At 44.5% G+C, this 22,152-nt stretch overlaps 1 protein-coding gene across 2 annotated transcripts in view; it reads right to left on the bottom strand.

Annotated features, from left to right (window-relative positions):
* Positions 1 to 22,152, bottom strand: part of ADAMTS18 (ADAM metallopeptidase with thrombospondin type 1 motif 18) — a gene marked incomplete at both ends in the record, with an annotated part of 134,134 nt that overhangs the window by 35,820 nt on the left and 76,162 nt on the right. For both annotated transcript variants that reach the window (XM_080828082.1, XM_080828083.1), the window contains 6 exons: positions 4,755 to 4,999; positions 5,715 to 5,838; positions 6,454 to 6,584; positions 10,293 to 10,465; positions 16,726 to 16,874; positions 21,252 to 21,347. In XM_080828082.1, coding sequence (XP_080684208.1) covers positions 4,755 to 4,999; positions 5,715 to 5,838; positions 6,454 to 6,584; positions 10,293 to 10,465; positions 16,726 to 16,874; positions 21,252 to 21,347 — 918 coding nt within the window. The remainder of the gene's footprint in view (positions 1 to 4,754; positions 5,000 to 5,714; positions 5,839 to 6,453; positions 6,585 to 10,292; positions 10,466 to 16,725; positions 16,875 to 21,251; positions 21,348 to 22,152) is intronic.

The raw sequence follows: 22,152 nt of genomic DNA, 5'->3' as shown, positions 1-22,152 counted from the left end.
TTTGGTAGGTTCCCACACTTTGATTCCAACATCCCACAGGGCTGTTAAAACACATTCAACATTTTTATATTGGAGTGAACATATTTTTGGCTCCCAAAGTATTCATTTTGGTTCAATCCATAGCTGTACGGAAAGGCACGTGAACTTTATTTAACTTCCTTTAAAGAATATAGTCATGGATTACTTGGATACAGATATATAGTTTCATTTTGGAAAATGTAAGTTATTGCTTATTGTGATTTTAAGTTTAAAAAATCACTGTGTTCTACTGAGTTTGGAAAGGTATGAATATGTGATAAAAACCGACCAGAAATTTGATGATGTCCCCCTGAGTGCAATAAAGTATAATTTAAATATTAAAGTCATTAACCTAAATTCTTTTAAAAGATAAAATAGACATAATACTAGGTTACTAGATTTGATTTTCTTTTTTTCCGCTAACATAGTTGCAACTTTTGAATGAAACCATAACTCCTTTAAAAATACAAGCAAGGCATGTCCAATTAATCATACAAGTTTCCCTCTAGATTATTTTCAGACAGGTCACATTCCTAAGATATTAATTTAAGCTTTCTTTCCGTCTGTAAGTAGAATGAGTCCATAAAACAAGATTCTGTATAACAATAGCTAGCAAATGTGACCTTAATCCTTTGTGGCAAAACTATGGCCCTGTATTAATAGATATTATTATAGTTCTTATTCTATCCCTATAATAGTAAGGAATTATTTAAAACAATACATATGTGGTTGGACCTAGGGGAGACTTTACATTTTTATAATTTTGTTTAGAGTTAGACAGTATTTCTCCTTATATTTTGACCTATTTTCAAGGAGGTGTCTGTCTTTGCAAGGAGATGGGTGACGGACCTGGCCAATTTTGGAGAACTCCATCACCAATTGAGGTCCTCCTTCCCTTTCTCAAAAATAGCTCCATCGGGAAAAATTAAGGACCTGATAAACATGCCAAAGACTGTGGGTCAGGGCAACATAATATGGATGAATGAGATAAGCAGTTATGTTTAAATTAAGCAAAGCATAAACAAAAATTCTTAGCCCCAGGCTGGTACAATGTTCAGTGACAATGTGTCAATTATCTGGTTAATTTCATCACTGCAGACAATGCCAGGGGATATTATTTCAGGTCCCAAAGATGAAAGCAAGAGGGAACTCTGTTATTCTGCTTTGCTTGTTCCTTTATTTCTTGTCTTATTCTTTGTTGTGGTTTTCCTGCAGATAATATATGTTTAATGGCAAACCTTAAATTACAGGCAGAATTGTGAAAACCTACTCGAGAAGCTTTGTGTTTATGAACAAGACTGGAGAGAGAAACAATGACCAAAAATGGTTGCTTGTCACGAAATAGTAAAACATGTCTTTCTCTCCGGGAATGATTTGCACTTTGTTCTGATCGCCGGCGGCAGGCGCCGTGAGGGGCATCTCACCCCACTTCCTGACTTAGGTCCTTTTGCAGCCACAGACTTTGGTTTGTGTACATTTGCTCATGGATGGATCAAAGGCCTCTTGGCAAAACTAATGAAGCGTTGTTGCTCTAAAACGAATACCTTGCAAGCTAAATACACCTCTCGAAAGAAAATACAACCTTCCTGCAGAGAAGGAAGAGATGTTTCCTGCTCAGATACTTGATAGAAAAGAAAAAGAACATTAGGAAAAAAAGTTCTGAAAAAATATCCAGAAATCTTGAATCAGAATTCCATTTCTGTGCGTTAGATTTAATGAAAGTGTAATTCTAGTGGCTCAATCCATTGCTGAGCTTCCAACCACCCTTAGTTCAGGTATTTTTTTTTTTTTTTAAGATTTTATTTATTTATTTGAGAGAGAGAGAGAGAGAAACAGAGCAGGAGCAGAGGGGAGGAGGCAGAGAGGAAGAAGCGGACTCCCTGCTGAGCAGGAAGCAGAAGCCACAGATCATGACCTGAGGCAAAGGCAGACTCAACCTACTGAGCTATCCTAGGACCCCTTTAGTCCAGTTTGATTTGGAGTTCCTGCTCTCATCTCTGAAATGGAAGAGTTGAGAGGATTGGGAGACTTTTTTCTAACTACAGCTTCTCTTCAAGTAAGTGGTGGGAGATCTCCGAGGGATGTCCCATCACACAGACAGAGGTGACAGGACCTAATATCTCAAGTGACAAAATAATAGGAATTTAAATGAATTAAGCCATGGTCACCATCTAGAACCAACGTTGTGAACTCAAGTAGCTGCTGGGACCAGAAGTTCCCTGTTGTTAGGAGATGTCCAAATCTAGATTTTTATTGAAATCACCTGATATTAAAGCATCTATCCATTTTGTTTCAGTATCTCACAGATGTGGGAGCTGGATGTGGCCGGTAGTCATGAGTTTGCTAGCCATGGTCCGAGGTTTCGATTTTTACCAGTTTGTTTATGTATTTATTTATTTTCAGCAGGCTCTACACCCAGCATGGAGCCCAATGCGGGGCTTGAACTCATGACCCTGAGATCAAAACCTGAGCTGAGATCAAGAGTCAGATGCTTAACCAACTAAGCCACCCAGTCACCTCCTTGAGATTTAGACTTTTAAAAAATACATACGTGAAAAGTTCAGAAGGCAAAGTGATGAGAATGGTTATACCGTTATGTGACAAGTACTTCGTAAGCGCTGAACTTGTCTTCAATTAACCTTATAATAACCCTAACACTTAGCTACTATTGTCTGCCTATTTTACAAATATGGACATGAAGGGACAAGGATGTTAAGAATCCTAACCTGATATTATGCTGAGTGAAATAAGTCAATCGGAGAAAGGTAACTATCATATGATCTCCCTGATATGAGGAAGTGGAGAGGCAATATGGGGGGTTTGGGGGGTAGGAAAAGAATAAATGAAACAAGATGGGATCGGGAGGGAGACAAACCATAAGAGACTCTTAATGTCACAAAACAAACTGAGGGGGGCCAGGGGGAGGATGGTTACGTTATGGCCATTGGGGAAGGTATGTGCTATGGTGAGTGCTGTGAAGTGTGTAAACCTGGCGATTCACATACCTGTACCCCTGGGGCTAATAATACATTATATGTTTATAAAAAAAGAAAAAAGAAAAAAAAAGAATCCTAACCTGATAACTTGTTCAAGTTACACAGTTAGTTAAGAACCTGTCCTCTTGGGCACTTTGGCTCAGTGTCTGCCTTTGGCTCAGGTCATAATCCCAGGGTCTTGGGATCGAGTGCTGCCTTGGGCTCCCTGCTCAGCGGGGAGCCTGTTTCTCCCTCTGCCTCTGCCTGCTGCTCTGCCTACTTGTGTTTGCTCGCTCTGTCAAGTAAATAAATAAAATCTTAAAAAAAAAAAAAAAAAAAGGGGCACCTGGGTGGCTCAGTGGGTTAAAGCCTCTGCCTTCGGCTCGGGTCATGATCCCAGAGTCCTGGGATCGAGCCCCGCATCGGGCTCTTCGCTCGGCGGGAAGCCTGCTTCCTCCTCTCTCTCTGCCTACTTGTGATCTCTGTCTGTCAAATAAATAAATAAAATCTTTAAAAAAAAAAAAAAAAGATCGGTCCTCTTAACCATACTAGGTATACAACATCTGACTTAGCATACAAAGTAACATGTTTTTCCCCCCAATGGTCTTCGACTCGTTTTCTTAGTAAATGTTTAAAGGCAGTGCGTTAAATACTACTAGTTAAATTAAGCCAAAGTTTCCTTTATTTGAGAAGAGAGTGGCATGACTGGAGTGTAGACATCATACTTGCAGATGGAGGGAGGGGTGCCGGGGTGGCTCAGTAGGGGAAACGTCCGACTCCTGATTTCAGCTCAGGTCGTGATCTCGCGAGATGGAGTCTGCTTGAGACTCTCCCCCCTCCCTCTGCCCCTCCCCCACCTTCATACGCTCACTCTCTCTCTAAAAATAAATAAATAAATACGCGTAGATGGAAAACACTCGGACTCCAGCTCAGTTCTGCTTTTTCCCTAGCCGTGTGTTAGGAAGCCTCTTCACCAGTCTCCCACTTCACTGCTTAATTTTCTAGCGAGTCGACGAGGCAAGTTTTCTCTCCCAATTTCTAGGTGAGAAACTGAAACACAGGAAGACGATCTGGAGTGTCTGGTAACCTCGGCCCTCGCGAGCGCGGCTCCCACACCACCTGAAGCAAATGGGACTGCCTCCGGGAGCAGCGATCGACCCCACTTTGCACACAGAAAATGCAACCTCAGAGACACGGACGCGGACGAGGAAAATGAACGTGAGATACTTGTCCTGCAGAGTCAGCAGGAGACAACTGGCGGACTAGGACCCACTCATTTTTCTTCTCCTATCTCGAAGGAAACAGCAACCCAACCCACACAAGGAAGGCAGTTTGCTCTGATTAAAACTTTCTTGGCATTCAAGCAAGTGTTCCTTCTACTCTATCATTCTACTGGTCCCAGGCCAGGTGACCAGTGTACTGAGTAACTCCAATGGTCTATCCAAATGGCAGACGCGGACAATATGGAATTACCTAAAAAGCATTCCTACTGCATTCCTTAGCATTCACGGCAGTCAAGGGCGACGCTGAGCGGCGGGCATCTAGGTCTGAAAATCTGTGCATTCTCTGAGAGCCACTGGCCTCCTGCCGTCTTCCCCAGAATGGGGATCCTGTCTCTTTCTCTTTGCACTTTGCAGCTTAGCTTATCAGGAAACAAATCTGAGCTAAAGGGAGAGGCATTCTCCAAGCTAGCTCGAAGTGGGGCCGTCACTGTAAATGTCGCAGGAGGTGCCGAGTACTAAACAAACAGAAGGGGCTTACTTCAAAGACCAGCGTCTCGTTGGTGGGTCCTGGCGCATACAGGCGCTCTGGGTGGTTGAAGGCCCGCTGGTATTCAAACACGGTCCCAGCAAAGGGGAACTCTCCGGGCCAGTCGATGTTCCAGCCCCCCGTGAGGTAGTACTTCTGGCTCAGGCTTCTGACCGCAAGGTGACTGGAAGAGAGCTGCAGCTCCTGGACCTCGATGCTTCGGGCCCCCGCTGGGACAGTGACGACGGGATAATATGCTAAACGGGAAGAACAGAACAGTGCTGTTTTCCATGATGCACACTGCAGAAACGGGGCTGAAAATGTGCAGAGACACAGCGATGTCCACTTTTACAGAGCAGAGTTGTTGAATCGTGAACATACATTCATTCCTACTCTATGGAGTACAAATAAATAATTTTTTTCATTTTTCAGGAGGAAGGAACACCAGAGAGAAAGTGTGTGCTCCTTTCCCAAGCACGTGTGTGTGGACAGGAGGTACACACTTCTTCCTTCCAGAACCAAGGCCACGAAACTCAAGAACCCTTTTTATCTTTAATCTACTTGGAAGAAATTTAGCGCCATGACCTCAGTAGTGATACTTGGGCAACAGGGCTCCAGGTTTCATTTTACTCAAGATTCGTTTAGATCGTTGCTTCAAATAGTCATCTGATGTCGTGAGTGGGGATCATGATTCACATCTTGAACCAAAATCTGTTCCGTGTTTACCAAAGGCCCGTGGGACATCAGACACACGGCAAAGCAAAGGGCATTTGATCAACACATCTCAGAGTTGTGTGTGTTGACAGAACTCCTCGCACTGAGAAACCACCCATCCTCCCTCGTTCTTGGGAGGTGTCGAAGCCACTGTCCTGAGTGTGTCAGGGGAGCTGGGAAACGGCTCGGTCATGGCCAGCGTGACCGGAACTTGCTCGGTGGCAAAACCACAGTGATGAAACCACAGGCATCTCTTACCGTCGGCCTCGTGCTGATTGAGGTACAGGCCTTTGTAAAACGTGCAAGTCGAATTATCCCCTTTGCAAACACCGCACGCATCCAGAACTGCTTTAGAGCCAAGTTCATGATCGCATCCCACCGGCTGCGACAAAAAAAAAATAAAATAAAATAACAACAACAACAAAGTGAGAAAAATCAGAAAAGCCAACGGCTGCGAATAACCAAGAGATACCGGGGGCTCTATCTTCAGAACATTAGAAAAATAGTACAGCTTTAGGGTTAAAAGCAGAGCCTCAAGTCTGGGCGTTCAAATCACTCCTCTGCCTTTACCAGATGCGGGACTAGGGCAGTTACAGAGCACACCGGAAGGCTGCCGGGACTCTTCTTCGGGAAAACCGGAACCCCAAGTCACTGACCACACAGCGAACACACTTAGCAAATGTGCAATGGAAGCTGACTCCTCTCCTTTACATTCTTACTTAATTGCTGCAACTACTGTGTGGAGAAAATATGTCATCCTCTCCATTGCATACTCGCGGAGACGGGGGAAGCGGAGCTAAGAATGCCAGACCGGGTCCTGCAGAACGACAGTGGGGACGTTAGATAGTCCGCACAGCCAGTTTGCAAACACTGGCCTTTTTCCCTAAGCTGCCTTTTCTCCAGACACAGAATCTCTTGTACCACTTCTCACGGTCCACGTTTGGCAGGAGGAAACGCAAGCGTGATGACACAGCCCGGAAAACAAAGGTCCTCTTACTTCACAAATCCCATCGATACAAACGTCCTGTTTGTTTGGGGAGCAAGGAGTTCCGTCTTTCACCTTGCCGGACATCGCAAAAAAAAATTCGAAGTTCTCCGCCTTGCAGTACAGTTTACATCGATCTGCCTCTAGAAGCAAAGAGATCAAGACAGGACATGATCAGGAGGAAATCACAGGGCAATGACATGAAGGCCAGAAGGATGAATTAAATTTCTTTAGAAAGCGATCATGACTATAAATAAATAAAATATTAAAAAAAAAAAGAAAGCGATCATGACTAAAATGGGAAATGTTACTAGTTTTGTATGTGGGTGTGGGTGTGCATGTACAAATGCACATATATGTGCTTTTAAAAGCAGGAATCCTGTTTGCAATTTACATAAAACTGTTTTGACACACAAAAATTGTATTTTTCTAACCCTTAGTAATAGCCACAATACACATAATTGGTGGGTTATACAGCTACTCTCCTTGGTTAGCAAATATTTCAGACTTCACAGGGCTTATGGTCTGCTTTGACAGTATGTAAAGGAAGGAGTGTTTCCGTGTTCCAATAAAACTTTATTTTTAAACAAACAAAAACCAGCCAGATTTGGCCCACAGGTGATAATTTGTTGACTGTGATTAGGGACATGGATTACTTCAGAATCTATTCAGGCAGTTAAGAGAAAAAATTTTAGGTACTTTGGGGGAAAAAAAGGGCCATATGGTTTATGTTTATAAAACATACACAGAATAATCCTATCATGAAAAGGAAGAGGACCCAAATAAACTAAACCTAAAGGCTAAAAAATGTAACTTTTATTGACCATAAAGTCCCTGAGAAGTTTCTGGTATCACAGGCAAAAAGGAAAAAAATGCAGCATTTCTACAGAGCGCTTGTATCAGAAAGGAGTTATGTCAATTTCCCAAATACAAAGTGTTCTTCTTGGCCAGCAGCTCCAGATGACATTTCTCCCAAGAGACCGTGCGTGGGTGACACCACACAACAGCCCTGACAACACTTGTACAACGGGCGTGTAAACAGTTTGCAAACGGCCGTGCTTCATAAAACCTCTCGATAAACGACAAAGTCAAAACTTAAATGTGAAAGTAGTTAGATTATTGTGATCCAAACTGCAGGTGGGTAAATGGAGTGAAAGTTTCTCCTTTACCTAGAAATCTCTTTTAATAGCTTTATTAAACACTGTGTAATTTTTGCATCAGAGGTTACGGAAGACATTATCGATGCCCTTTCTTTTTCTCTGTCATGCCCAGGAATGAACAAGTTCTAAAAAGTTCAGTTTTACCCACAGAGGCTCTAGGGCAAGTTTATCAACTGGTCTATTAGAAACTCAAATGGGGGAAAAAATCTCACTACTGTAAGACAAAGACTGTCTAATTTACAAATGGTCTTCCCTCCGTCTTCCCAACCTCCATGAATGTCACCAGACCTTCAAGTCACGGTCAGTGTTTCCCGATTCCAAGTTCATATCAGAAGGATAAGAGGGAGAAACAAAAGGTCTTAATTTTTCTGTGTCCTATGCTAGGATGGGAGCTCCCCAGGCTGGGTCTCTTCTCCTTGGTGTAGTTCCCCCCGCATCTAGCAGAATGGCTCCCATGGGAGAAGTGCTCAGTAAACATCCATTGAGCAACTGAATGAAGAGGCATGCTCCCTACTCAGTCAGGTTGCCATTAAATTAGTGAAAAACTTTTGAAATTAAAAGATATTTTACATGTTACAAAATGTATGTGCTACACTGTCTCGTGTCGTGCACACAGAACCTATTTAAAGGGTGCTAACAAAAAACACATTATGTAAACACAGTGTTCGAATGAAAGACTCGATGAATGTGGGAAAGACCAAGGGACAGCCAAGAAAACAAAGCAGGGAGCAGAAGGGGAAGTGAAAAGGACGGACAGCAGGGTCTGGGGGAAAGAGCCACACATCTGTAAGAATCACGGAATGACGGGAGTGTTCTACCAAGAGACAAGAAATCTTCAAATGCTGGAAATGAGAGCAACTGCAGGTGTTCTATCTAATTGTCCCTGGGCACCTGTTTGTGCAGTGCCCCGCCTAGATCACCGCACGGTTCCTGATAGAATACCTCCAGTGATGGAGAGCCGGCCACTCAGAGATGGGAAACACCTCCATTAGGGACAACTGATGCTTATTTATTCACTCATTCATTCTGAAAATTATAAATACGTGCCAAGGGCTGTTCTCAGATGCTGGAGGCCCAAGCATGCTCAAAATGGATGAAGGCTTCATCCCGTGGAACATAAATTCTTATGGGGAGAAAGATAATGAATAACGACTGTGGGATGTAAACTCATGCATGGATAAGAGCTACGAAGAATAGAGCAGTTTAGGAATGGGAGGATGACTCGAAGGAAGGCTATTCTGGGCAAACTAGCAAGGGAGGCCTCCCTGAGGAGGTGCCACGGCGGGGAAGGTCTTAGCCCTTGAACTAACCCTGTCTGTCCTCTGAAGTGATTTCCAATTAATCTAAATCCTTCTCTAGTTACTACCTCTGGATTTTTGCAGGTACCTGGTTTCTTCTCTCTTTTTCTTGGCAAATTTCCATATGAGTCTACTAGAGAATTTTTTTTTTTGAAATGCACGTCTTCCCAGCTTCATCACTGAGGTCCAAGAGAAATGACAGACAAGCTAAGTTCGCAAGCACACGTTTGTTCCATCAAGCAAGAAAGAGGCACACCATGAAGTATTACTTTTAAAAATGGCTTGAAACTCATAAAAAAACACTGTACATATTATCTCTTAGTGCAACTCGAAACACTGGAAGTAACAATAAAGGGCTGAGTTTCTATTTGAAGAAAGACGCACCTATAAGTAGACACTTACAGACTGCTCACTGCGGTTGCTGAATTTTCTTGTTTGTCCCTCTCGTGCTTTCAGACGCCCACGGATGACCCAGAACCACACTGGGCTGGCCCTGGGCCGAGCGGCACTATCATCCCCCTTGTTATGTCCCTAACTCCACTGGCTTCTCTATGGTGATCGACAACATGGGTTCATTTTGAGATTTTTTGCCCAGCGATGGCCCTCAGTCTTATCTCCCACAAACTACCACTACCTTCCCTGTCTTCCCGTTCTACCCGTGTGCCCTACAGGCTCCTACTTATCCCTTTTCAAGTGAGGAAGGCTGAGTCTTGATAAAGCAAGGGAATGGAAATAATAGAAGGCAAACAACCAGAATGGTGACAGCTTTGTCCGCAAAGTTAACAGGAAGCACATTAAATGTGTCCAGTGCAACTAAAATAAATGCTCTGATACTTCGGTAAAACAAAAACAATTCAATTTAAAAGGTAAAATACAAGTCACAACTGTAAGTAATAATAAGCACTAGGAACCCAGTATGGAGATATTTTTAAATTCATGGCTCTGTGTGTGTGTGTGTGTGTGTGTAATACCCTGCAAACAGGCCTTACGTGCGGGCAATCATCTACTTGTCAATTGGTGAATATGGCTTCTCTATGGGGCATATATGGTTTCACGGGCTTTGGGTCTGGACAATTCATACCAATTGCAATTAACATCCCTGGGAGACTTAATTGCCGGAATGTCAAAGGTAAGTTTAGAAACCTAAGTACATTCCAAACACATGAACCCTTTGGCTTACAGATGTGGGGGAAAAGGGGTGTCTTGTGGAAAAAAAAAGGTATGGAAAAATAAACAAAACCTATGGAAGTGAAGGAAAAACTGGGTCAGGACGGGTCTAGGGGATGACGTCAACATCAAAACTCTTTTATGTAGGCAGCAATTTCCCTGTGTGTTCGTCCACATTACTGTCCCCACAGAGCCCTATTTGTTGGAGGTACAGAGACCACATTACCTTCCACTTTGGTGTAGGGTTTCCACTGGTAGAACCATCCACGGAAAGGTTTGCTGTTGTACTCTGCACACTGCTGGGCTCGGAAATCCAAGCTATTTTCATTACAAGGGTTAATATTGCACAGCTGATACATACGGCTAGAACCTGGACAGAACTTGCCACCATACTGCGGCCTAAAAATAAAATGAAAGGGCTTTAATGCAAGCAAACAGCGGGCTATGAGTCACAAACAATAACGTAAGGAGGGACAATCAAGGTGACCATTGTCAGAAGGCGTGCAGTGTACACAGTCTGTTACAGGAAAGGAAGTAATGGAGGACACGACGTGCCGTGTCCTTTCTTGTATCCGTGGCAGGCAGAACCCGTCCATCAGGGACCCGCTCCTTCTTTTCCCGACACAGCTCTTAGGGAGGCATTACCACTATTCAGCAACCAGAACTGGCATATTAGAGAAAACAGATACACCATCTCTGATGCCGGTTTTACATTCTGGCAATTTCCTGAAAGAATGATGAAAGCGCATTCTTGACACTCCTCGTGCTACCTGTGCTAGGGAAATTTATAAATGCACCTGAATGTCCTCATTAATGTAGACAGACGTGTGTCTGCGTGCCACACACACGAACATCCACACGACCCACACTGGTATCAAAGCTCTTCAAATGTGGACCCAACCTACTCCCCAGCTTCCCTCCCATTTCCAAACACCCCCAGCTTCCTCCAGGGTGCTGTCCACCTGCTGCCACGCAGAGGGTCAGGGCACTGAAATGAAAGAGCAGGAAGCCCCATCTGCCACGTCCTCCCATCCGGCTCTGCCAGTCGCCGAGCCCACGTTCTGGTTACCGGCTGACTATTGTATATTTCACTCTGGTCGATCCTCAACTGTGAACAGAAATTCCCTTGTTTTCATCTGCGTAATCACTTTTTAACTTTGTAGGTGGCCTATTCCTCTCCTGCCAAGCACAATGGGAAATGGATTTCCAGAATAGGGAATCCCAGTAGAACATAAATAATTATGATCTAACGGCCGGCTCTTTAAGCTCTTGGTAGGTAGACTGCAAAAACCAGAAAGCAATCTAAAGGAAAAAGGAGCATAAACCAAACTGAGAATGAGCAATAACGGCTTATCCAGCTTCTTCCAGGCACAAAGCAATTGCTTTTTTTTGGTGCTTTTCTCCGAAGGCTAAAACCCAACTATGGATCATCTCATACAAAAGCTCAATGCAAACATGTAACATGAAAGAAGGCTCCAGGTTAATAAATTTGTGTGATTAAAATTCCTTGTCTCTTTAGGAAGCACAAGAATGCTATAAAACACCCCTGGATTTGCTTCAACCTATTTTATCAAATCCTCGTGCAACTGCTTGCTGAGATGGATTCAACAGAAATGGGAAGTGTCACGCCGCCAGAACGAGATTTTTTTGCTATTTCAAAACACTCTGGAGCAACTACTTAAACATTCAGCAGCCATTGTGCTACATCAAATCCCAGAAGACTTCTTAAATCATTATCTGAAAAGCACTTAGAAAAACCTTAAAGGGCCCTACGATGGCTTTACTATTCCTGGTCATCTTAACAAAGCGTATTTAAAACTTTTCTTAGTTTAAGACATTCTGTCTGCGATTTTACAAATAATCTTCACTTAGACTCCTCAGTTTCGAGAAAGCAAAAGAGGACGACATGGGTTACTTTTTCAACTCAGAAACCGTAACACGGAGATCTCAGAACCTCCACAGCACCCTTTCATTTTGTAGACGAGGTGAAAGATGGTGAGAAGCCTCATAAAACTTGCCGAATGAAGATCACATAGACAGCAAGAGACAGGGCACAGCGAAGCCCCTCTACCTTCAACTCCCCAGGATCCTTACCCTGCCCCACTGCACCTGCATTTAGCTGAGTTAGGCAGCAGCGGGCGGCAGGGGAGAGGAAGACAGTCAGGCACGATGGTTAGGGAATTGGCCTTTTATAAAGAGGCTGATCTGGATTTAAATATTCTCCGCCTCTTCCAAAATTATCTTTAGGCAATTTTGTTTAACCTCCTAACTTGTAAAATGGGGGCAGATATGATGATCAACTGAGATAATGCTTGTAAAGATTTCACAGCTGAGAAAGTACAGAAGCAGTCCAGAGGCCACCAGTGGATGAGTGGATAAAGGGGGGGAGGTGTATATATACAATGGAATATTACTCGGCCATCAGAAAGGATGAAACCTTGCCATTTGCAGTGATGTGGACCGAGCTAGGGGGTATTGTGCTAAAGGAAATGAGTCAGAGAAATGCGGAGAAATATGATCTCACTCATGTGCGGAATGTAAGAAATAAAACAAATGATCATAGGGGAAAAAAGAGAGAGACAAACCAAGAAACAGACTCTTAACTCTAGAGAACAAACTGATGATTACCGGGGGGGAGGTAGGTAGAGGGAAGGGGGTAATAGGGAATGGGCATTAAAGACTACATTGATCATCATGAAAAAAATAAAACAAAATGACAAAAACAAACAAAGGTCACAAAATAAATGAGACACATCCTTCAGAAAAATTCAGGGCTGAATCTAGGGCAGAGTTAGCACAAATCAATCATAACTTTAAAATGCTTTCTGGTTCTAATGACTAGCAAGAATTTGTACTTTTCCATCAAATCCTCAAATACACGTACTTTTTTCTGCAGCTATAAACAGGAGTATTAGGATAAATTGACAGAAAATTCTACCATGACATTCTTTGGTGCAACAAGATTAAAAACAAAAATATAAACAGTCAGAAAACAGATGTCTGGGAATATGATTTTATCCTTATATGAGACCAATATAAAGGATATTCATTTTTACTTCTGCGTAATTTATCACGTCCTGGCAACAAATGGCTACAGTATTGGCTGGCTGATCAACAGAACCAGACAGCCAGACAGACAGATGGACTCACTCCTGAGTCCCTCTGGACTTTCTTAATAAGAATATATGATAAGAGGATCCAGAAATCAGTGTTTTTTTAAAGCACACTTGGTGATTTTGATAACCACCTGAGCCTGGAAATCACTGGTTGAAAAATGGGCTGGAGATTTAACTCAATTATCATTCCACAGCTAGGACTCTAGTGGCATGTTATTTTTTTTCTCAAATAGACTTGCGTTTTAGGAAAGTTCTAGAATGCCTTTGCATGTTTCATTTTCACTTTAATTTTTGCAATTAATTTTCTGGAACAGACTTTATAGAAATTCTACCAGGCTCCTTTAGACTGTAATAATTGACTAGTCAGGGAACCAGAAGGAATGTCAAAGGATGAAAACTGTTGGCTCCTGGTCTGACTCTACCACTATGAGCTTGGGGACCCTGGCAAAGATGGCTGCTCTGGGACCCTCTGCCTGCCCTGGTTACTCATTCGTCAGGTAACTGGATTGGACAACAGGCTGGAACTCCGGCGCCTGTTCTAGGTAGACTGGGAAATGTTTCGAGGTCCCTGAGGCATAATAGGGCTCAGGAGAAAACGGAGCTTCTATCCATTAAAAATTATGTTCACCTCAGGGCTGCCTGGGTGGCTCAGATGGTTAAGCGTCCGACTCTTGGTTTCAGCTCAGATCATGATCTCAGGGTTGTGAGTTCGAGCCCCATGGGAGGCTCTGTGCTGAGCTTGGAGCCTGCTTCAGACGCTCTCCCTCTCTACCTGCCCCTCCTCCCACTGGCAGGCTCACTTGCTCTCCCTCCCTCTGAATAAATAAATAAATAAAAACAAAAATGCCTACGCCAGACACGGGAAAAAAGAAGCGCCATGTGTGTGTGGTACCAGTCATTCCAGAACGAGGGAACCTTTAATTCCTTTGGAAGCCGAAAAGCTGGGTAAGTCCATGAATCAGCCTGGAGGAGTTCACTTTTATGAAACAACACATGTTCTGGGAAAATCAGCATTAATGTGAAATCAAAGGTCCTCCTGCTTCTCACGTGAGAAAATGAAGCTGGTTGGGTGAAGTGATGTGAACAGGCCAAATGTTTCAACTGAAGCAAAGAAGAAATCAGTAATTTAAAATGGAGGGCGAGGGGAAAAAACCCTCAGTTTTCCTACGACGAAGTGAAATAAGAACAGAGAACAACTAATTCAGTTGCCTGGGGGCGGCTGCTCATGTTCTTGTTTTATTTGTGAGGCATAATTAAAGTAAACAGTGTCCGAGGAGCCTCACTCTCGTTGAAATGATAAAATGGCACCAAATGGAACCACACTGGTGATTCTTTCATTAGGCATTTCTAAAATTACAGTACAATATTCCCGCGAACAATGCCCTATTATAATGAGAGTGCTCAGCCCCACAGATATGAGAGAGGTTTTAATTTAAATCCCAGGGGTGTCATTCGCGCACTTTACCAGCAGAGCTATTAAATTAGGTAATCTATTTCTTTCTTGGGAAAATACGGAGCTGTAAAATGTTGTGAGGTATGAAAACCAGACCCGTGAAATAGGCTGAAAAAAATGAAAAGTCATATAATGATTTTAAGAATCCTATCCAAGATATGGGCTACATTCAAAGTACAAGGAGGGTGGTTTTAATAATCTGGGATAAGCTGGAAATGCGTCACAAGCCTGTCTACCATCACACCTAGTTACTGTCTCTGAACTTGCCCCCTACAGGACATCGGATAGTCTCAGGACATTTCTGGTTATCACGGGGCTGTCGAGGAGGAAGTGTCATCCTACAGGCATCTAGTGGGGAGACGTCGGGGCTGCTCTTAAACATCTAGTGGGGAGAGGTCGGGGCTGCTGTGTCCTGGACAAACCCCTAACAAAAATGTTCCAACCCCAAATGTCAATAGTGTCAAAGCTAAAAAATACTGTTAGCCTGCTCTAGCCCAAAGAGCACCTAGCAAACCGCGGCCCAAGTGTCTTCTGACGCTCTCCTGTTTTGGAACCAACTGGCCTTCCAGGTTCATCTCAGGCTGCTGGCTCAGACGAAATGCCAGGCCTCCTTTAAATTCTCCTCTTGCTACAGTTTCATTAATTTAATTCTGAATCTACCAAACATTCATACGATGCTTCTAACAGGCCAGGCACTTCGCAGAAGCACTTTGTGAATATTAACCCAGCTGACAGAGGCACTCTCCTTATCCACCCCCCCTCTTTTTTTTTTTTTTTTTTTTTTTACCAGTGAGGAACCTAGAGCAGGGAGGGAAAGCTGTGTATGGCCACACAGCTGGAGGGAGGCAGGGCCAGGAGGCAAACCTAGGGTTCTGGGATCAGGAGGCTACGTTTTTGCCCCTCGCACTAAGCCGCCCCTCAAACAGTGCCACGAAGTGAAATCCTCACCTTCTGCGGACCTCTTGCACTCTTCTCTCTCTACCACGTTCTCCAAAGTCCACTTGCATCAGTAAGGCCTCCCTGCCGGCTCCCCTCGCTTTCGAGGACCCAACCACTGCTCCCCTGTACTCCCCCTGGAGTTTAGGATGACAGTGATAAAAGCCACACAGACCCCAGATCCTTCTCCTGACTGCCCACTGGAGGCTCCCTGGAAGGGGGTGTTCTACAGGCCCACTTCTAATCCCTCCCAAACCTTCAGAGGAGGCATTACTATCTCGACCTCACACATGCACTCAAGCTCAGAGTTCAAGTGAATTTCCCGAAGTCGCATAGTCAACAGGCGGCAGACCCAGGATTTGCAGTCCGATCTCACTCTCAACCCTGGGCTCGCTCTACTCCCCCTGTGACAATTGGGAAGTGTGTGTCTCCCACGGGTTGCACATGGGGACGAGACCAGAGAAAAGGAACCTAAAACCACCTCCGTTTTCAAAGAAGACACACAGCGGTTCAGAATCCCGGGACACCTGGGACCCGAGTGTGCCCGCAGGTGACAGCAGGCCAATCTCCATTGGCAAATGTTGCGATTGGTCCCCACTGTGTTCTGCTTAAAGAAAACGGAATTTGTTGTCAATATCTTAACAGTCGGGGAATGTCACACACTTTTTTTTTTTTTTTAGGATTTCTGGTTTCTCTTGAAAAGTCAGGCAGATCTGTCAACACGTGTTGACGTACATTCCTGCAAGGCAAAAATTAGCATACTTTCTCCAGTTCATCAGACACACACACACACACACACACACACACACACGCACATTCCACTGGCCAAGTTTCTTTCTCAACAACACAGGCATTTGATCGTGTGACCACGTGGCTTGAATTTAGACTCAGAAGGGAGCTCAGACTATCACTTGAGTCTCTGATCGCCCTATTCACACACACAGCAGCTCCTTTGTTGCTCTGGGTTTCTGGCCATCACACCCCTGTCCCCTCCCCAGTGCCCGTAGCCTTCATCTGCAAACCGTGAAACCCCAGTTTGGTTGCAATTCACGAGAGGGAAGGAAACTGCACTTAAAGACCAGCGCGGAAGCAAAGCAAAACCAAAACGGTACATTCTTGCCTTCTATGAACGCGGGCTTTCTCGGGAGCCTTACTTGGGGTCATTGCAGTGTCGCTCCTGATACCTGACTCCGCCACCACAAGTTCTCGAACACTCTGACCACTTGGACCAGGCGGACCACTGGCCGTGGACGGGCCGGGGGCCATGCTCCCCGAACTTCACACACTGGCCTTGCCGACACCACTGCGAAAAGAAGGCGGGACACGTTTCCTGTCAGAGTCCACGCGGGGAAGGGAAACAGAGGCAGACACCTGCACATTAGCAGGAAAAACGAGCACGTCGGCGAACGGGAGAATGCACGACACCTTGACAGACTCCCTTGGCCTGCGGCCCCTGACCGAGGCCCGGCTACCCGGCATCTACTGTGTGCGTTTTCAAAGGCTGACCTCGGGGGTCAGGGGGGGCATCTGTCAGCAGCAGGCGAGGATCATATGCTTTGTGAGCTGTCGAGGGGAAATGTTCAGATAAGACTCCGCCCAACAGCCAAGGGAGAGAGTCCAGGCCCCGGGACAACCGAGCCTCCCCCGCCATCTAGAAACAAGGCTGCTTCAAGAACAATGTGGGTCATTCACTCAGGGACAAATGAGGTTTTTTTAAGGTAGGAACACAGAATTCATCATTCTGTTGAGCTCATCATAAAAACAGATACAATTATGCAAACGTTTTTGTGTATCCCAAACCATCCCCACGGAGCCATTCGTAGGAAGCCCCAGAGCTCTCAGTCCAGGCAAACTGTGCTTGTAGATAACACGCTTTGACCTTTTGTCTGTAGAAAAGTTCCCGACTCCAGACCCTCGGATAACTTTGAGCTCTCCAAGTACCTTTTACAAATCAGCTCTAGGTCTTGGCTTTGCCCTGTGCTCTGATGGAGCCAGGGCGAGAATGGTTTTCATGGCTAACCCCTGCTTTTTTTTTCTTTTGCAATACATTCCAGGTTTGGCCGGTCATCTCTGTCCTTGGGGCTTGCATTAGCCCTTGGTAGTGGTTTTATTCCTGTGGTGCTTTTATTATGGGCAAGTTCTGCATGACTTAGTGTAACAGCACACGTTCCTAAAAGCCACCGCAGTGGGATCCAAAGAGTTGGGGTTGGGACCATGCTGGGCTCTGCCGAGGAGTGGGGCTTCAGTTACAGAATTAGGGGGAGGCGGTTTGACTTTCCAATCTTTGCTCTCCCCCTGGGATACATTTGGCTCCTTGGCTGTTTATTGCATGGCGAGTGCACTTTGCCCGGGTCAAGATCCGGCTTCCTTTCTTCAAATTCTCGCCGTGTGCAGATTACTTCTTGTGTTTTTCATTTGTCTTTCCCCCGGATTAATTGCCCTTTCAGAGTTTGCATGAACTCATATAACGCCGCTGAGCACTTTTAGGGGGAAAGCGACTGGTCACGAGAGGCTTTTGGCCACTGCGAGCAGGAATCAGAATCTTCCCGACCCGGCATCCCCGGGACTCTCCCAGCTGAGCTCAGCGGCGGACACAAAATAACAAGAGCCAGAAACAGCACAGAGGCTGCCCCTGACGAAGTTGCTTCTGGGTGCCAGGAACGGCCCAGGCAGGCGGAGCGGGAGGACTCCCCGTGCTTTCTAGCATAATCCTCCCAAAGCACTAAGGAGTTAATAACTATTTTCTGGATGAGAGACATGTAGCAAAGAAATGCTAACCCGGCTACCCGGGCAGCCACACAGCCAGCTGGGGCTCGATTTCAGCTCCGTCACCAAAGCTGCTGAACAGGACCCGTAACCTTCACGCCTCGGAGGCGACCCACCCCCCCGCCGCCCCCGCCCACATACATACATCTTAACCTTAATTTTTTTTTTTTTAAGAAATATGGTTTTCAGATTTGTTGCAAACCTTCAATTAATTTGAATTTCTTTTATTTCAGGATTCATCCTCACAGGTTAGGTTGCTAAGAGATTGTCTTCTCTGGCTCTTCCATTCAGTACGGAAATCAGAAGTAAATACATGAATGCGCGCACACACACACACACACACACACACACACACACACACATATCCTCTCTGGATCTCACTGCAGAGGCTTTTAGGAAAGTGTGACGTTGCGCTATGTCACGCAGAACTCGTTCATAATATACATATTTTATATATATGAGTGTGTATGGGTGCCCATAATCCACATTTATAAAGTTCTACACATAAAATTTTCTCTCTCCATACCTACGTAAATATGCACTTCTTCGAATTTCTAACTGAGTGGCCATAACTGGGCAGACACCTTTTATGACTGACGCGAACGCAAGCCTCTCTTTCCCTGCACATCTAACTAGATAAACGTTGTGGTTTTCACATCCTCACATGCTTACTGACTATTCATGGTCCAAACAGCACTAAATGACCAGGGACTCGGGAGAGAAGTGGAAGGATTCTGCTAGGTTCCAGGGACAACAGGACAAAACAGGGAGTAGTTGCTGCTCCGTGGGACACTTGAGAGAAAGTGTAAGACAGGGTCCCGGCCTCACCGGGTGTACGGTCGAATGAAAAGCTGGTTCGGCCCCTAGTGGAGGAAGAGTCCGAGAACCTGGCGTGTGGATGCGGCGATGAGTAAGCCGCAGTGATGATGGACGGGACACATCTGAACGCTTTCTGCTAAAGGGGGCTTACCCCATTCAGTCAAGGGGTGTTCCCCCAGTATTTAGAACTGCCGTCTGGTCTTTTTTAAAATAATGAGGTGGGGGAGTGGCTTGAGGACATCTGTTTTCTAACTTTTGGCCCTATTTGTCTCAGGTTACAGTAACTAAAGTCTAATCCGGGGGCGCTTTCCTGCCCGTGGAACTACATCTCTGGTGATGTAGGTCATAAAACTTTAGCCCTATGCCACTTGGCACTTACTTTCCTCGCTTAGCAGATCACTCTGTTCTTGTACATTCCTCTTATGTTAAATGCTGTTGCTTTCGTAATGAAAAAATACCCACTAATCCTCGAGTTGCAAGTCCTCAATTATGATGCTCCAAAGATAAAAACGATGGGGTACCTGGGTGGCTCAGTCGGTCGAGCGGCTGCCTTCAGCCCAGGGTCCTGGGATCGAGCCCCTAGTCAGGCTCCCCGCCCAGCGGGGAGTCTTCTTGCTCTTCTCCCTCTGCCCGCCCCCACTCATGCTCCCTAATAAATAAATACAATCTTCAAAAGACAAAAAAATTAAAATGCCTTGAGCAGTACCTGTATGTTCAATTAATTATTTCACTATTTTGCCTCATCACACCTAAAACATTCCATGCACATTTTCCATGATCATCCTTATTGGAATTTTCTAAGACAGGTACTTCTGATGGAAAGCTGCACATAATACCTCAATTTTTTATAAAGTTTATTTTATTTAAAATCAAAGAGTTAAAAAATGCAAATCTTTTAAACGACTCAGAATAAAGGACTCAACAAATATTAGTAAGCGTTTTCTGAACACGTTGATTTTTGTGTGCCTCTATTTTTGCCGTTATTAATTTCTCTATTTTTGCCGTTATTAATTTCTCACTGAAAGTTTCTCTCCCTTCCAACTGAGGAGTTTTGATTTGCATTCCCACACCCATCTCGGTGTACCTGCTCACTGTACTACATTCTAAATGCGCACTAACCCTGAGCACTGACAGCAACCTGGGGCTTAAAGGAGGTCCGTTTAAAGAGAAAGTCAAGGTTATTGGCTTCTGCACAGGTTTCCCCACCGGACTGGGAGTTCTTGAAGAGATAAAATGGAATTTTATTCACCTTTGTGTCTCCAGAGCCTCCTGTCTCTGATGCCTAAAAGTCAGTAAGTTATTGTGCAATTGAATTCACTATAAATGACTGAGTCTTCTCTACTTCTTGTGGCTCAAGCAGAGATCAAAGAACCTGGAGCATCTCCATGCTCCCCTTTCTAGCTCTTGATCATGATCTCTCACAGGAATGCACCAAATCTGGGTCATTTACTGTGATATCAAATGCAGCTCTCCCTCCAGAGGCTACTAAGGAGAAAAAAACCCAGAAACGAATATACGAATGTTCTTCGTCCAAAACACAGAAATCTCCCATACCGGTGATGGTTTTGAGGGTTGACCATACTTGCTAGCTAATGGCTTTCTGGTACAATCTAGACAGTGACCCAGCTTACCCTTGGCTAGGAGTCCCTCTAAGTGACAGGACTCCACTGAGCATGTCAGAAACTCAGTGATGGGTCCTGTGAGGTAAGCGATAGAGGCCTTGTATGGGGGGACAGTCTTTCCTTTGCTACTAAAGGGAATATCTCCTCCCTGAGGCTTTTCTATACTGAATCAAGTTGAAAAGGCAAACAGTAGACAATGAAACTTTCTACATTGTTGAAATAGTTCATTTAAAAATGGAAATCAAAGGCAGAAAAAAACCCCTCATCCTAAATAACTGAGACAACTGGGTGATATTAGCACTGAGTTTTGATAAGAGCTGTTAAATAAGGCTGGTTGATTTAAAGACAAGTCAGAAAATATATGCGGCCAAGGCATTCCATTCTGAGGTCCCACTGCAAACAGTTTATACAGTGACTTATTTCTATGTGTTATCATGTTTCCAGAACTAAAAACTAACAAGTATGCAGTTTACCATACTCAAGCCACAAACGGTCCCTTCCGCTGCAGGCATAAACTTGGTCTCACACCTGTGGCCCACTCGATGGCACCAAAGTGACTTGCAAATGTCCTGAAAGGAAAGAAGCAGGTGGTCAGAGGTTTGATACAATAAAAATGAAAATACCCAAAGCTTTTTTACACAATATTGTGTTCTGAGGGGGCTAGAATGAGACATGATCCAGGAAGTAGAGGCAAGTGAAGTCAGTAGCTGCAAGGTAACCAGTTACGTGTGGTAGCAAATGTAACATCAGGAAGTTTCTATGCTATCTCCATATGTGTTTGGTAATGATGTGGGAGTAGTAATAATTTATGGAGGGACCATTTGGCTTGAAACTAAGAGACCTGGTTTGTCAGAACCACCACCCATACCACCACCAGGGAAGCAGAAGGGCCAAGACTGGAATCGAGCCCATCTGATTCAAATCTTTGCTCCAGAATTCCAGGTTCCATGCCGTATGGTCATGTTCTAGAAGTTTCTGATCTGTGGTTTTCTCCCCTGTGCAAATAGTGATAAAAGAGCTCTTGACTCTCTAGGTTGGTTCCCAAGGATAAATGGTGTAAATGATCACCATCATCACCTTCTTCCTCTTTATAGTAATTTTCAAGCATTTCGACAATTCTCACACCAAACCATGAAAGAATTTAACTCTCATGCTAGACTGTGGTAGGCAGAATACTGCTCCCCCCTGCCCCCTCAAAAGACTGGCACCTGTGACTTCTGTGACTTCGTGCAGTTACATAGCAAAGGGGGATTAAAATCACATACGTAATTAAGATTGCTAATCAGTTGACCGTGAGATGGAGAAACTATCTTAATTTTCCAGATGGGCCCAAGATGATCATGGGAGACCTTAAATAGGGCAGAGGAAGATGGA

The sequence above is a fragment of the Martes martes genome, assembly GCF_963455335.1.
Source record: "Martes martes genome assembly, chromosome: 17".
Classification (NCBI taxonomy): domain Eukaryota; kingdom Metazoa; phylum Chordata; class Mammalia; order Carnivora; family Mustelidae; genus Martes; species Martes martes.
Note: the sequence above shows the minus strand (reverse complement) of the source record. Positions and strands in the feature narration are given on the sequence as shown.